At 43.5% G+C, this 14,219-nt stretch overlaps 1 protein-coding gene across 1 annotated transcript in view; it reads left to right on the forward strand.

Moving 5' to 3' along the window:
• Nucleotides 1-14,219, forward strand: part of LOC124594074 (ATP-binding cassette sub-family C member 4-like) — a 296,842-nt gene that overhangs the window by 170,684 nt on the left and 111,939 nt on the right. The window contains exons 11-13 of the mRNA XM_047132424.1: nucleotides 9,406-9,589; nucleotides 9,670-9,813; nucleotides 9,898-9,993. Of these exons, the coding sequence (XP_046988380.1) occupies nucleotides 9,406-9,589; nucleotides 9,670-9,813; nucleotides 9,898-9,993 (424 nt within the window). The remainder of the gene's footprint in view (nucleotides 1-9,405; nucleotides 9,590-9,669; nucleotides 9,814-9,897; nucleotides 9,994-14,219) is intronic.

Raw genomic sequence — 14,219 nt, forward strand, 5'->3', positions numbered from 1 at the left:
GCCTTGACTCGACTTAACGAAGACTTTTTCCTGTAATACTTTCAGAGCGTCTGTGCCTTTTGACAGACTAACTTAACCTTTAACAAAGTTATCTATGCTAACTGGAATCACATATTCTCCATTAACATTACTTGTGCACACTATTCTCCTGCGCACAAAACAGTGTGAACTAGCCCACTCTTCTTGCCTGAGAGTGCCTCAACCAAGTACGAAGTCCCACAAGGCAAACCGATATCCAGTGAAACCCACGCTACTTTTCCTGTACTTACCCATATTTTGTACTGTTCATTTATCTTTAATGAACTCGGCTCGAGTTTAGCTGGTCTCACCTTCGTGACAGATGATCCTTGCGACAAGGTCTCGTTTGCAGCTCTATTACACAACTGACACAAAGTCTCACTGAGCTAAACCATGCATTGCTAAAGATCAGTCCTAAAACGATTTTTGTCGAGATGAGGTAGCCTGAGAATCACTGAATATACTACACCCATGCATGGCAAGACTTTCGTATGCTGCTAGCCTCAGTTTTCCTAGTAGGAGGACCAAGTACCATAGCGCCCAATGAGTCCACACTGTTGTCGACAACTCCACGTAACTTATACAGGGTGGTCCATTGATAGTGATTGGGCCAAATATCTCACGAAATAAGCATCAAACGAAAAAACTACAAAGAACGAAACTCGTCTAGCTTGAAGGGGAAAACCAGATAGCGCTATGGTTGGCGCGCTAGATGGCGCTACCATAGGTCGAACGGATATCAAATGCGTTTTTTTAAATAGGAACCCTCATTTTTATTACATATTCGTGTAGTACATAAAGAAATGTGTATGTTTTAGTTGGACCACCTTTTTCGCTTTGTGATAGATGGCGCTGTAATAGTCACAAACGTATAAGTACGTGGTATCACCTAACATTCCGCCAGTGTGGACGGTATTTGCTTCGTGATACATTACCCGTGTTAAAATGGACCGTTTACCAATTGCGTAAAAGGTCGATATCGTGTTGATGTATGGCTATTGTGATCAAAATGCCCAACGGGCGTGTGCTATGTATGCTGCTTGGTATCCTGGACGACATCATCCAAGTGTCCGGATCTTCGCCGGATAGTTACGTTATTTAAGGAAACAGGAAGTGTTGAGCCACAAGTGAAACGTCAACCACGACCTGCAACAAATGATGATCCCCAAGTAGGTATTTTAGCTGTTGTCGCGGCTAATCCACACATCAGTAGCAGACAAATTGCGCGAGAATCGGGAATCTCATAAATGTCGTTGTTGAGAATGCTACGTCAACATCGATTGCACCCGTACCATATTTCTATGCATCAGGAATTGCATGGCGACGACTTTGAACGTCGTGTACAGTTCTCCCACTGGGCACAAGAGAAATTACGGGACGATGACAGATTTTTTGCACGCGTTCTGTTTAGCGACGAAGCGTCATTCACCAACAGCGGTAACGTAAACCGGCATATATGCATTATTGGGCAACGGAAAATGCACGGTGGCTGCGACAAGTGGAACATCAGCGACCTTGGCGGATTAATGTATGGTACGGCATTATGGGAGGATGGATAATTGGCCCCCATTTTATCGATGGCAATCTAAATGGTGCAATGTGTGCTGATTTTCTATGTAATGGTCTGTCGATGTTACTACAAGATGTTTCAATGCATGACACAATGGCGATGTACTTCCAACATGGTGGATGTCCGGCACATAGTTTGCGTACGGTTGAAGCGGTGTTGAATAGCATATTTCATGACAGGTGGATTGGTCGTCGGAGCAACATACCATGGCAGCACGTTCACAGGATCTGACGTCCCAGGATTTCTTTTTGTGGGGAAAGTTGAAGGATATTTGCTATCGTGATCCACCGACAACGCCTGACAACATGCGTCAGCGCATTGTCAATGCATGTTCGAACATTACGGAAGGCGAATTACTCGCTTTTGAAAGGAATGTCGTTACACGTATTGCCAAATGAGTTGAGGTTGACAGACATAATTTTGAGCATTTATTGCATTAATGTGGCATTTACAGGTAATCTACATCTACATCTACATTTATACTCTTCAAGCCATCCAACGGTGCGTGGCGGAGGGCACTTTAAGTGCCACTGTCATTACCTCCCTTTCCTGTTCCAGTTGCGTATGGTTCGCGGGAAGAACGACAGCCGGAAAGCCTCCGTACGCGCTCGAATCTCCCTAATTTTACATTCGTGATCTCCTCGGGAGGTATAAGTAGGGGGAAGCAGTATATTCGATACCTCATCCAGAAACGCACTCTCTCGAAACCTGGACAGCAAGCTACACCGCGATGCAGAGCGCCTCTCTTGCAGAGTCTACCACTTGAGTTTCCTAAACATCTCCGTAACGCTATCACGCTTACCAAATAACCCTGTGACGAAACGCGCCGCTCTTCTTTGGATCTTCTCTATATCCTCTGTCAACCCGACCTGGTACGGATCCTACACTGATGAGCAATACTGAAGTATAGGTCGACGAGTGTTTTGTAAGCCACCTCGTTTGTTGATGGACTACACTTTCTAAGGACTCTCCCAATGAATCTCAACCTGGCACCCGCCTTACCAACAATGAATTTTATATGATCATTCCACTTCAAATCCTTCCGCAAGCGTACTCCCAGATATTTTACAGAAGTAACTGCTACCAGTGTTTGTTCCGCTATCATATAATCATACAGTAAAGACTGCTTCTTTCTATGTATTCGCATTACATTACATTTGTCTATGTTAAGGGTCAGTTGCCACTCCCTGCACCAAGTGCGTATTCGCTGCAGATCTTCCTGCATTTCGCTGCAGTTTTCTAATGCTGCAACTTCTCTGTACACTACAGCAGCATCCGCGAAAAGCCGCATGGAACTTCCGACACTATCTACTAGGCCATTTACATATATTGTGAAAAGCAATGGTCCCATAAACTCCCCTGTGGCACGCCAGAGGTTACTTTAACGTTTGTAGACGTCTCTCCATTGAGAACAACATGCTGCGTTCTGTTTGCTGAAAACTCTTCAATAGAGCCACTTAGCTGGTCTGATATTCCGTAGGCTCTTACTTTTTTTATCAGGCGGCAGTGCGGAACTGTATCGAACGCCTTGGGGAAGTCAAGGAAAATGGCATCTACCTGGGGTCTGTATCTAATATTTTCTGGCTCTCATGAACAAATAGAGCGAGTTGGGTCTCACACGATCGCTGTTTCCGGGATCCATTTTGATTCCTACAGTGTAGATTCTGGGTTTCCAGAAATGACATGATACGCGAGCAAAAAACGTGTTCTAAAATTCTGCAACAGATCGATGTCAGAGATATAGGCCTATAGTTTCGCGCATCTGCTCGACGATCCTTCTTTAAGACTGGGACTACCTGTGCTCTTTTGCAATCATTTGGAACCTTCCGTTCCTTTAGAGACTTGTGGAACACGGATGTTAGAGCGGGCAAGTTCTTTCGCGTACTCTGTGCGTACATCATGCTTTCTCAGAAATGATAAGTTTACAAAGGTACATATATCACATTTTAACAACCGAAATAAAATGTTCAAACTTACCTACGTTCTGTATTTTATTTTAAGAAACCTACATGTTACCAACTGTTCGTCTAAATTTGTGAGCCATATGTTTGTAACTATTACAACGCCATCTATCACAAAGCGAAAAAAGTGGTGCAACCTAAACGTTCATATTTCTTTACGTACTGCACGAATAGGTAATAAAAATGGGGGTTCCTATTAAAAAAAAAAACGCAGTTGATATCGGTTAGATCTATGGCAGCGCCATCTAGCGGACGAACCATAGCGCTATCTGGTTTCCCCCTTCAAGCTAGACAAGCTTCGTTCTTTGTAGTTTTTTCGTTTGACGCTTATTTCGTGAGATATTTGGCCCGGTCACGATCAATGGACCACCCTGTATACTTGCTTGGATGGCACAAGCTTCTGCTGGTCACCAGGTCCAGACTGATAACGGAAATGTGGGCTCCCTTGTCCACAAGAAACCTCTATTCCAGACCACTCACTGAGCCCACTAAGCAGCATTCCATCTGTGCACTAACTTGTAGAGTGTACGGTGTGCCCGATGCTTACCAACAGTCGAAGCATTCCCGTCTGAGTTAAGCGGTAGCATCTGCCAACGGTGTTTCCCACTTTTCCTGTTCCATCAATTCGACGCTCGGAGGCTCACTTTCCTGCACGAATAGCTCTGGTTGCCTCCACTATTTACGCGTATGACAATTACGCCCATTCCTCTAACATTTGATCTCCGAAGCGAATACACTGTGATCTGTCCATTACTTTATGTCAGAATATATCTCCCCCAGTTACGCTACAATTCTAAGAGCTGCTACTAAATCACTCGGATTCTCAATGTGCAGAGGTATGCGCCTACCCAGAAAGCCGAAGCCGATATGGTGTTACTCCAGGAAGCAGAAAACAGAGCAAACGTTTGCTCGCATGGTATACCCGTGTAAATGTCACATTGATATGTCATGACTGGAGAATATATTAGTTAAATGTCAGAGTAAAACAGAGTCCGACAAAACTTCTAGCCAGGCACGCCTGTGTCACAACAGCGAACAGCATATTTGTAAAAGATAACGTGTTTGAAAACAGCTAGCACCATGTTATCACTTGAACGTCAGCCGACGTGTCGTGCAGGTTCTTATGACATGCCAAAACGCCAAGCATGCAAGCATCGAAGTCAAGCTCATGACAGGAGGAATACGGTTACGAATCTTGACTGGTAGACAGCTGTTAAGACAGTCACACGAGGACGGAATATTCCATTAGTCCACAAAACTAATGAACAGTGTTCGTGTATCCAGATAAAGACCCTTAGTCTGTATAAATAAAAATCAGATGCTGCACTTATGAAAGATTTGATTGATTTTTCTTGTTGTGTTTGTTATTGTCACAAGGTCTGAACGAAAGAAAATTTTTGGAAATTCAACTGAAAAGTCCGAAATTAACATCAACTGCCCACTTGTGAAATATCATCAATTAAGAACGGCTCTACAGATTTGGTCGATTTTCATCTTTGTTGTGTTCATAATTGTAGAGACAAGTTTGTATGAACGGAAAGTTCTGGAAAACCCACCGGAAAAGTCGTAAATTTAGATCAGTTGTGAAAGATATCACTTGACAACGGCTCGACCGGCTTAGCTGATTTCTTTTTTGTTGTTGTTGTTGTTGTTGTTGTATTCGTGATTGTGGATGGTAATGGTATTTTTGGTATTAAAAAGAACATAAACAAATCGTGTTCGGTTTGACAGCTCTGCTGTCATGCGTTTTCATAACAAAAAAGTCCTATGTTGAATATATGAGATACGGCCTGAATACATATGTAAAGTATAGAGGGGAAACGTTGCAACCTAAAATCTCGTAAACTTCTTGACCGATGTACTACAATTTTTTACACGACACTGCATGAACGTACGGACAGACATAGGCTGCGTATTTTTGTTCAACACATGCACATATATGTAATATATAGAGGGGAAGCTTGGGCAAATTTTTACACGATACTCTTAACTAATATTCGGATGGTCGTAGGCAGGTAGGGTATATAATTTTGTAATATATGTAATATATACATACGTATGTATTGCATCAAAGGGGAAGCGTTATTCCCACAAATCTCGGAAAGTTCTTGAACGATTTAATTCCGGTCGATACTCTAATCAAACATTTGGATAGACGTAGGTTACATATGTTAGTGATAGATTCCATATATATAAATATATGTGTGTAATGTATAAAGGGAAAACGTTGTTACCAAAAATCTGGAAAAGATATTAACGGATTTACTTCAGATTTTTAGACGATAATCTCTTGAACATTCACGTCAAACGAAAATTGACATAAGGACGAGGGAGAAGAAGATGGTGAAAGAGAGGTGGGAGGGGGTTGTGCAGAGAGAGGTGGGGGCAGGAGGAGATGTACGGAGACAGGGGGGGGGGTGGATGAGAAGGTGGACAGAGAGAGAGAGGAGGGGGGGGGGGTGAGAAATTTTGGATGCTTGGGCATTTCCCATACATATTAAGCAATTGCGGAGCATTGCTGGATTTCCTAGTAACCGCATAAAAGTACTGCTTCAGCCAGTATCATATCAGTATACGAGAGTAGCAGAGCATCACAGTAACAGAGTGAGAGACTGTCAACAAAGAACCATCAATTCTGACGCCAGCAGCTACTGATGGAGCAGCAGTATTTCATCCACGAAAAGGCAGTACTAATGCAGGTGGCCCAACTACAACTGGTAGATAAGTAGCAGATGGCTAAGTGTCTCATATATCTTTAATGGAATTGTGTTGAACAGTGACAGTCTGTCTCTGTCTCAAACAGCAGAACAGCGTACTCCATTTGCTACTAGGAATAAATAGCTGAACAGTACTTGACTCCTATGAATTAGTCCAAGAGGCTAGCGATACAATAACTAAGCCATGTGGCCACTGATTTAGAAGTGAGGCCAAGTGGCCATTGATTCAGTAGGTGGCAGAATTGGTGGCAGCAATTGCACTTGTCTCAGAGTTAGGCACCGTTGGTTCAACATGTCGCATACAAACATGCCAACCGTTGAATACTGTTATTGAAGGACTTCATACCATCTTGCTACTTTGGCAGATTACCATCCCAGTCAAGATACCTTGCCTGTTCCCTAACAGCAAGCCTAAAAGCTAAGGAGCTTCTACTCCTTCTCAACTCCGTTATAAAGGTTAATTATCGGACAAAAAAAAAATTGATGTCAACGACTTGTTTTCACTACTGAAGCTACACCAACCCTTTAGTTTGGACATGCGCGGGAATGCGACAAGTCGGATACAAGCGACACACTGAATCACAGTTGCATAGCAAAGATGAAACAAAACACCAAAGAAACTAGTAACTCTAAGGTCACTGTGTACAATCGATACTGTTTGGATGTGATGTAGACATAGAACCTCCCCTCCAGTGCAGAGCATCGGTGTGCAGGCTTGGCAGGGCCGTGGCTCTCTCCGAACTGCTGCTGCGTCAAGATGTAGGCTGATGTAGGCCGCCAAGCGTAGCATTTCTGGTCCGCTTCTGCGTGGTCGCCTCTGTGGCGGGAGTTGCGGCTGCTGCTGTCTGGCCACTTTGCAGAAATGTCATAGGAAACGTGTCCGTACGGCACTAAGTCGTGTAATTCCGCAGGCTTTGACGTACGGATCCTCATTCATCGCGCGCTGGACGAGAGAGAAACAGGAATTATTCTCGTGGAACCTAGCCGGCTGGCTCCACGTGGCGGGGGGAAACGGAACCAGTTGCATTGTTTCCGGGGCGGTAGCACAAAGAAATGGATGTGGGGCACTGTCGTGATGCTGTGAAATCGTACAAAGACCAGAATCAGTCAACGTGAACACTGTTCTGTGAAAGATAGTCGTTTTCAGACTTTACTGTACACGTTGTCTTTTCAGTATCGTTCACAACTCGCTGAGATCCACTAAGACCACTAAGAATGTCACTGTGTTGGTAAAGTGGTCCAAGTAACATTTGTTCATTGAAATGATCCACTGCTTTAGTGGAGCTCTCCCTATCGTGTTATCGAATGTAGCTGAAAACATCAGCGTATTTGTCAGTTATCACCGCTGTAGGAAATCCGTGTGAGTGGGTATTCAGAATAAGACGCACGAGATGTCAGATTGAAATTGTGATACTTTATGATATAATCAGTGGACCCAAGTGCAGACACGTCAGCATAATTCAGACGCAAGAAACAGACTGACTCTGTCACACAGCAAAGTTGAAAAAAAGTGCCAAAGTACCTAGTAATTCTAATGCCGCTGCACACAATGGTGCAAACTGAATACCGTGTCCGATAGATGCGCCGATTGCAAGGCACACGTGAGGAGAGCGGTAGCGGTGGGCGCAGCGAGCAGACGATGTAGGGGAAGTGCCGAGCGCTGTAGGGGAAGTGCTGTTCTAAACTGAAGCCTACACTCACATTTTTTGAAAATATTAAGCGGAGTTCCTTCACGCCCACACTTGCATGGTGACCATTTGAAAAGATTTGTCACCTCTGCTTTGGTTAGTGTCTAAACAGAATTCCGCCACAAATGCAGCGATTTATTTTCGTTTCGCTTGTTAACAATTTGTAACTTCCAGAGAAGTGTGACGAGTGGCGAATTTCTCTTTTTGTCATGTTAAAATTTGCTTATTTTGCCGAAATTCAGCGAAGTTTACACAGTCTTACTTCATTAACGTGTTGTGCAGACGCAATAGCAAGAGAATTCTGAAACAGTGGTTTACCGAGTCCATTAAGTGAGGAACTAAGAAAAGTATGGTCAGTAACTTCTGAAAAAACACATCCCGGGTACAAATTAAATGTGTAATGACTTCACTTATGCTGTTCCAAAACCTATAACATTTCTTGTTTCACCAGCTATCGATGGCCCTTAAAAATTACATTCTTTCATCGAAAAAGTCTGCAATTAGTGCAATAACACGGTAAATAATGAAGTTTTCCGTACTAAACATACAACAGAATACTCTGTTCTTTGTGCGCTATCATTTTCGAAAACCTCTTTTCGATATTTCGATCCTTTTATGAAGTATGGGGAATGTTGTGGATGTCTCACTCTGGCTTTGTCGCTGGCGCGGTGCGATCGCAAATGAGTGTGCCATGTCATTTCAGTTTTATCGAGATTGGTGACAGATAGAGATCTCCACCCAAATTTAAAGAAAACTTTAATATGTTAGATCAATTTCATATGCAACAACATATTATGTAATGTACACCAAACGCAAAATCGTAGCAACCACTATTTTTCATTGTAAACTTTTTCAAACTTCGCGCAGCGTCTTACTTCCACGTAAATATTACACTGACTATGGCCATTAACGAAATGATGAGCACATCATAATGAAACTGAAATATAAAGCTACAAGTAAAGCAAAGATGATTTTTTTTACAGAATAGTTACTGTAAAATCGTTTGAGAAAGACTGCAGGACATGCACCTCGATCCTGTCGTCGCCGACTGTGCGAAAGTTGGCAAACGTTTGTCGGCCTCCCGAACGTACGAATGAACTCGCAAAGCGCTTTGGACGAAAAGTGGCCACTGCCAATGGGCAACCGTATCCTGCGTGGACTCTGCTATTAACGTTGTCTCTACTATGCACTTTTTGTTTATAATGTTATGGAAAAACTTCGGACACACGAGTTTGGCTAAATAAAAATAAAATGGCCGTATTTTCTGAAAGTAAGAGGATTTTGAAATAGCCACTAGTTGTTTCTTGTCACAATAGATTCTTCTCCCGAAGGTAATCGATGCCACTGTTTCACTCCTCTATGTAAAATAGCTTTTACATTCTCCTGACACACTTTTCATCACATTCATTACTTGTCTTTTTTCTCTTCTTATTTTCCAATGATATTTACAGAGCCGTGTATCGTGATGCAGATATTTATCTGCTGGATGACCCCTTGTCCGCTGTTGACACACGCGTCGGGAAACATCTGTTTGATGAATGCATCAACTCATATCTGAGTGGCAAGACAAGAATTGTGGTCACTCATCAACTCCAATATCTCCATGGCGCCGATAATATAGTGGTACTGAACAAGGTGTGTTGATTGCATCTGCAACGTATAAAGTAATTCGATTCCTGAGTTGATATTCGTCGCTAATGAGCATTTTGTTTCAGGGAAAAATAGAACATAAAGGAACTATCCTGGAGATTCTCCAAAGCGGCGTTAGCTTTTCCAAACTGATATCTAGTGAAGAAGAGATAGCAGAGTTGGACGAATTTGGCATTTCACGAACGAAAAGTGGAAGAAATTCGCTTCAGGTATTGTTAGGCTTCAGTCAAAAAACTGTTGACTTTAGTTGCAGCCCCAATTACTTTTGCCACAAATATTTTTGTTTGTAACAGGATGAGCACAACAAGCTAAGACGATCGAAGCGTGTTGGATCACAAAAGAGTAACGTGCACGTCCTCAAGAGGCAAATTTCCCAGTTGGCTGAAGTGGTGAGTACTCATTTTGTTCACAAGCCATTAAATTGCTCCCACCGCTTTTCGTGGGCGTGTATAACAATGATTGAAACAGAAAACGAGATCGCCAGTATCATATCCCACCTCTTTTAAAAAGTAACAAAAATATGTAAAAGGTTTAAAGTTCAAGAGTCTATCCCACAAAGAGCTTTTCCGTCTATGTACACCGAGACTGACCCGTTGATTAAAAGTGCAGTATGACTGTCGTGTACGGCTTACATAAATGTTGCACAATTTGCCTAATCGTGGTGTAACGGACAGAAGAAACTTTCCCAAAAGCTGTCACTTGCTCACAGTGATTTTTCATGATAGATTATAAAATGTTTCGTTCCACAGGCTCTTGGCGAGGAAATATTGATGTACTGAAAACTCGACATGAAAATCATTTACAGAATGAACTATTAACTTGAGAACTGATAATATTACATTCGATGTTCATTTCAAGTATGCGAAACATTCACATTTGTATACCAAATCGGACAATTTGAATACGTTTCCTTTACAATTTAATAATTTCAGAAACATTGTGATGGTTGGTTCTATGAGGAGGAGATTAGTGTTCAACATCTCGTCGACAACGAGGTCAGTAGAGACGGAGTTCAAGCTCGGATTAGGGGAGGATGGGGAAGGAAAGCAGCAGTACCCTCTCAAAGGAACAATCCCGACTTTTGGCTGAGGCGATTTATGGAAAAATTGGTAGGTTCTAAATATCTGATGTTTGATAACCATGTGACGTATATTTACTGACTTTCAGGTCTCTAATTGGCTAACTAATTAGATACAGCATGTTAGGTGGCAATTAAGAATTGAACAAACCGCAAAACTCGATTTTAAGGCACCTGAAATCGTTTGAAAAAGAAAGGATAAGCGTCCCTTTATGTCCTCGGGGATATTCCAGTGGGCCTCCACTGTATTTAAATCGGCTGTGGTGGCCACTACAACATCTAAATGTAAACATAGGAAAGTGAAACGAAACAATGCCCAGACATTAACAGCCAAGATTAATGAAAAGAAAAGTTTACAAAATCCACCTATGTCTGCTTCAGCGCTGCGGCTCACAATTGTGTACCTGGTAGGGGTTTCGTCAAACCACCTTCAAGGTATTTTTCTACCATTCCACTCTCAAACAGCTTTCGGTAAAAACAAACACTTCAATCTTTCTTTACGAGCTCTGGTTTTCTTATTTTATTATGATGAACACTTCTCCCTGTACAGGTTGGCGCCAGCAAAATATTTTCGTATTTGGAGCAAAAAGTAGATGATTTAAATTTCTCGAAAAGATCCTGCCACAAGGAAAAAAAGTCATTGTTTTATAGATTGCCACCCCAACTCGAATATCATCTGTGGCAATCTCTTCCCTATTTCGAGATAATACAAAACGAACTACCCTTCGAACTTTTTCGGTGTCCTCTGTCAGTCCTACCCGATGTGGTCCTACCCTGTCGTAGTGGCCCCTTATCAGTTAGGGGGCCCGCGCAACAGACAACCGAGGTGGGCTGCCGACCTATTTTCAAGCGCTCCGATCAAAACATCGCGAGTGGATGTAAACATGAACAAACCTTCCGCATAAACACGGCACTACTTCGTGAGAAGCCATGTGACAGACTCCCAACAATTGGAACTAATGTGACTACGCGTAGCACTCCGCCGAATCGATGTTATAAGCACGCCAACAGAGTGAGACCGGCAGTGAGTACCTACAGCTAGGACAACTCCAGCCAATAACTGCTCCAGCTTTAGCCTAGTAGACCCGTCGGAGCCTTCAGTAGAAAGTTGTATCTTGCTGGACGCAACGCCACTCATAATTGTGTAGCGTAGTATTTTGGCAATTATTTATTTTCATTGCATTGTACTCTTCTCTGCCTTTTGCCATATACAAGAGTTGTCGTGTTTCTTGTAGTTCTTGCGTTTGGAAATTAGTGCACACCGACAAGGCGTTTCAGTTAAATATACACTCCTGGAAATGGAAAAAAGAACACATTGACACCGGTGTGTCAGACCCACCATACTTGCTCCTGACACTGCGAGAGGGCTGTACAAGCAATGATCACACGCACGGCACAGCAGACACACCAGGAACCGCGGTGTTGGCCGTCGAGTGGCGCTAGCTGCGCAGCATTTGTACACCGCCGCCGTCAGTGTCAGCCAGTTTGCCGTGGCATACGGAGCTCCATCGCAGTCTTTAACACTGGTAGCATGCCGCGACAGCGTGGACGTGAACCGTATGTGCAGTTGACGGACTTTGAGCGAGGGCGTATAGTGGGCATGCGGGAGGCCGGGTGGACGTACCGCCGAATTGCTCAACACGTGGGGCGTGAGGTCTCCACAGTACATCGATGTTGTCGCCAGTGGTCGGCGGAAGGTGCACGTGCCCGTCGACCTGGGACCGGACCGCAGCGACGCACGGATGCACGCCAAGACCGCAGGATCGTACGCAGTGCCGTAGGGGACCGCACCGCCACTTCCCAGCAAATTAGGGACACTGTTGCTCCTGGGGTATCGGCGAGGACCATTCGCAACCGTCTCCATGAAGCTGGGCTACGGTCCCGCACACGCCTTAGTGCCAATGATGGTCGTATGGGTGTTTGGCGCCGTGCAGGTGAGCGCCACAATCAGGACTGCATACGACCGAGGCACACAGGGCCAACACCCGGCATCATGGTGTGGGGAGCGATCTCCTACACTGGCCGTACACCACTGGTGATCGTCGAGGGGACACTGAATAATGCACGGTACATCCAAACCGTCATCGAACCCATCGTTCTACCATTCCTAGACCGGCAAGGGAACTTGCTGTTCCAACAGGACAATGCACGTCCGCATGTATCCCGTGCCACCCAACGTGCTCTAGAAGGTGTAAGTCAACTACCCTGGCCAGCAAGGTCTCCGGATCTGTCCCCCATTGAGCATGTTTGGGACCGGATGAAGCGTCGTCTCACGCGGTCTGCACGTCCAGCACGAGCGCTGGTCCAACTGAGGCGCCAGGTGGAAATGGTATGGCAAGCCGTTCCACAGGACTACATCCAGCATCTCTACGATCGTCTCCATGGGAGAATAGCAGCCTGCATTGCTGCGAAAGGTGGATATACACTGTACTAGTGCCGACATTGTGCATGCTCTGTTGCCTGTGTCTATGTGCCTGTGGTTCTGTCAGTGTGATCATGTGATGTATCTGACCCCAGGAATGTGTCAATAAAGTTTCCCCTTCCTGGGACAATGAATTCACGGTGTTATTATTTCAATTTCCAGGAGTGTAGCGTGTTCAGAGTTGTTCGTTAGTTCTTTCCTGCCGACTGCAGGACACTACACACCCCGCACAGTAATACTCCAAAAGAGGACGGACAAGTGTAGACAAGGCAGTGTATTTAGTAGACCTGTTCCGTGTTCTAAGTGTTTCCAATACATCGCAGTACTGCACTTAGACGAGCAGGCGTAGTTTGTTACGTGAAGCTCATTTCCTATGAAGATACTCGCAAGATAAATTTGCTAGGAAGCTCGTTGGTGTAGTAAAACACGGCCACCAATTATTTCTTCAATGTTCCCTAAAACTTAATATTATTAGCAGGTATACTTTTTATGGTTGGTGGCAAATGTAAAATTCTATATACCAAAACAATTGGCAGCTTTATAGTCCAATTAGGCGCCTTTTTGAGTATGATTCTTATTCCTGTTACTGATCTTCTGAAATAAGGAAAGTTACGTAATACTTATTAAAAACTTCATTTATAAGTAAATATGCTGAGAAGTATTTGCTTAGCATACCGAATTCTTTGAATAGAATTCTGCATGATTTTTTAAAATTGATAGCGCAGTTAATTCGTACAACACGCTTTTAGAGTCAAGTTCGGCTTGGGGATTCACTCAAAACCATGACAAGGTATAATGTGTGAAATGCAAAATTATCAGTATGCCAATTTGTTGTGTCTGGAAATATTCACTGTGAAAATCTAGTATTGTATAGGCGAGCAGTACATTCCTGCTAAGCTTCAAATCTCGTTAGATACATTACTAGCTCCTGACTGATCTTTAATTGGTATGTAATATAAATCTGCTGTTTTGTGGACACTTTACACATTCAATGCACTGTATGCTTCCAGCTTTCTCATACATCATATGTATTGACATAATCTCTGTATTTTGATTTTCAATCTTTTACGTAATTCCATCTTACCGCAGTGCCCAATATGTAATCGACCAAATTT

This window comes from Schistocerca americana, chromosome 2 (genome assembly GCF_021461395.2).
Source record: "Schistocerca americana isolate TAMUIC-IGC-003095 chromosome 2, iqSchAmer2.1, whole genome shotgun sequence".
In the NCBI taxonomy this organism is placed as follows: Eukaryota; Metazoa; Arthropoda; class Insecta; order Orthoptera; family Acrididae; genus Schistocerca; species Schistocerca americana.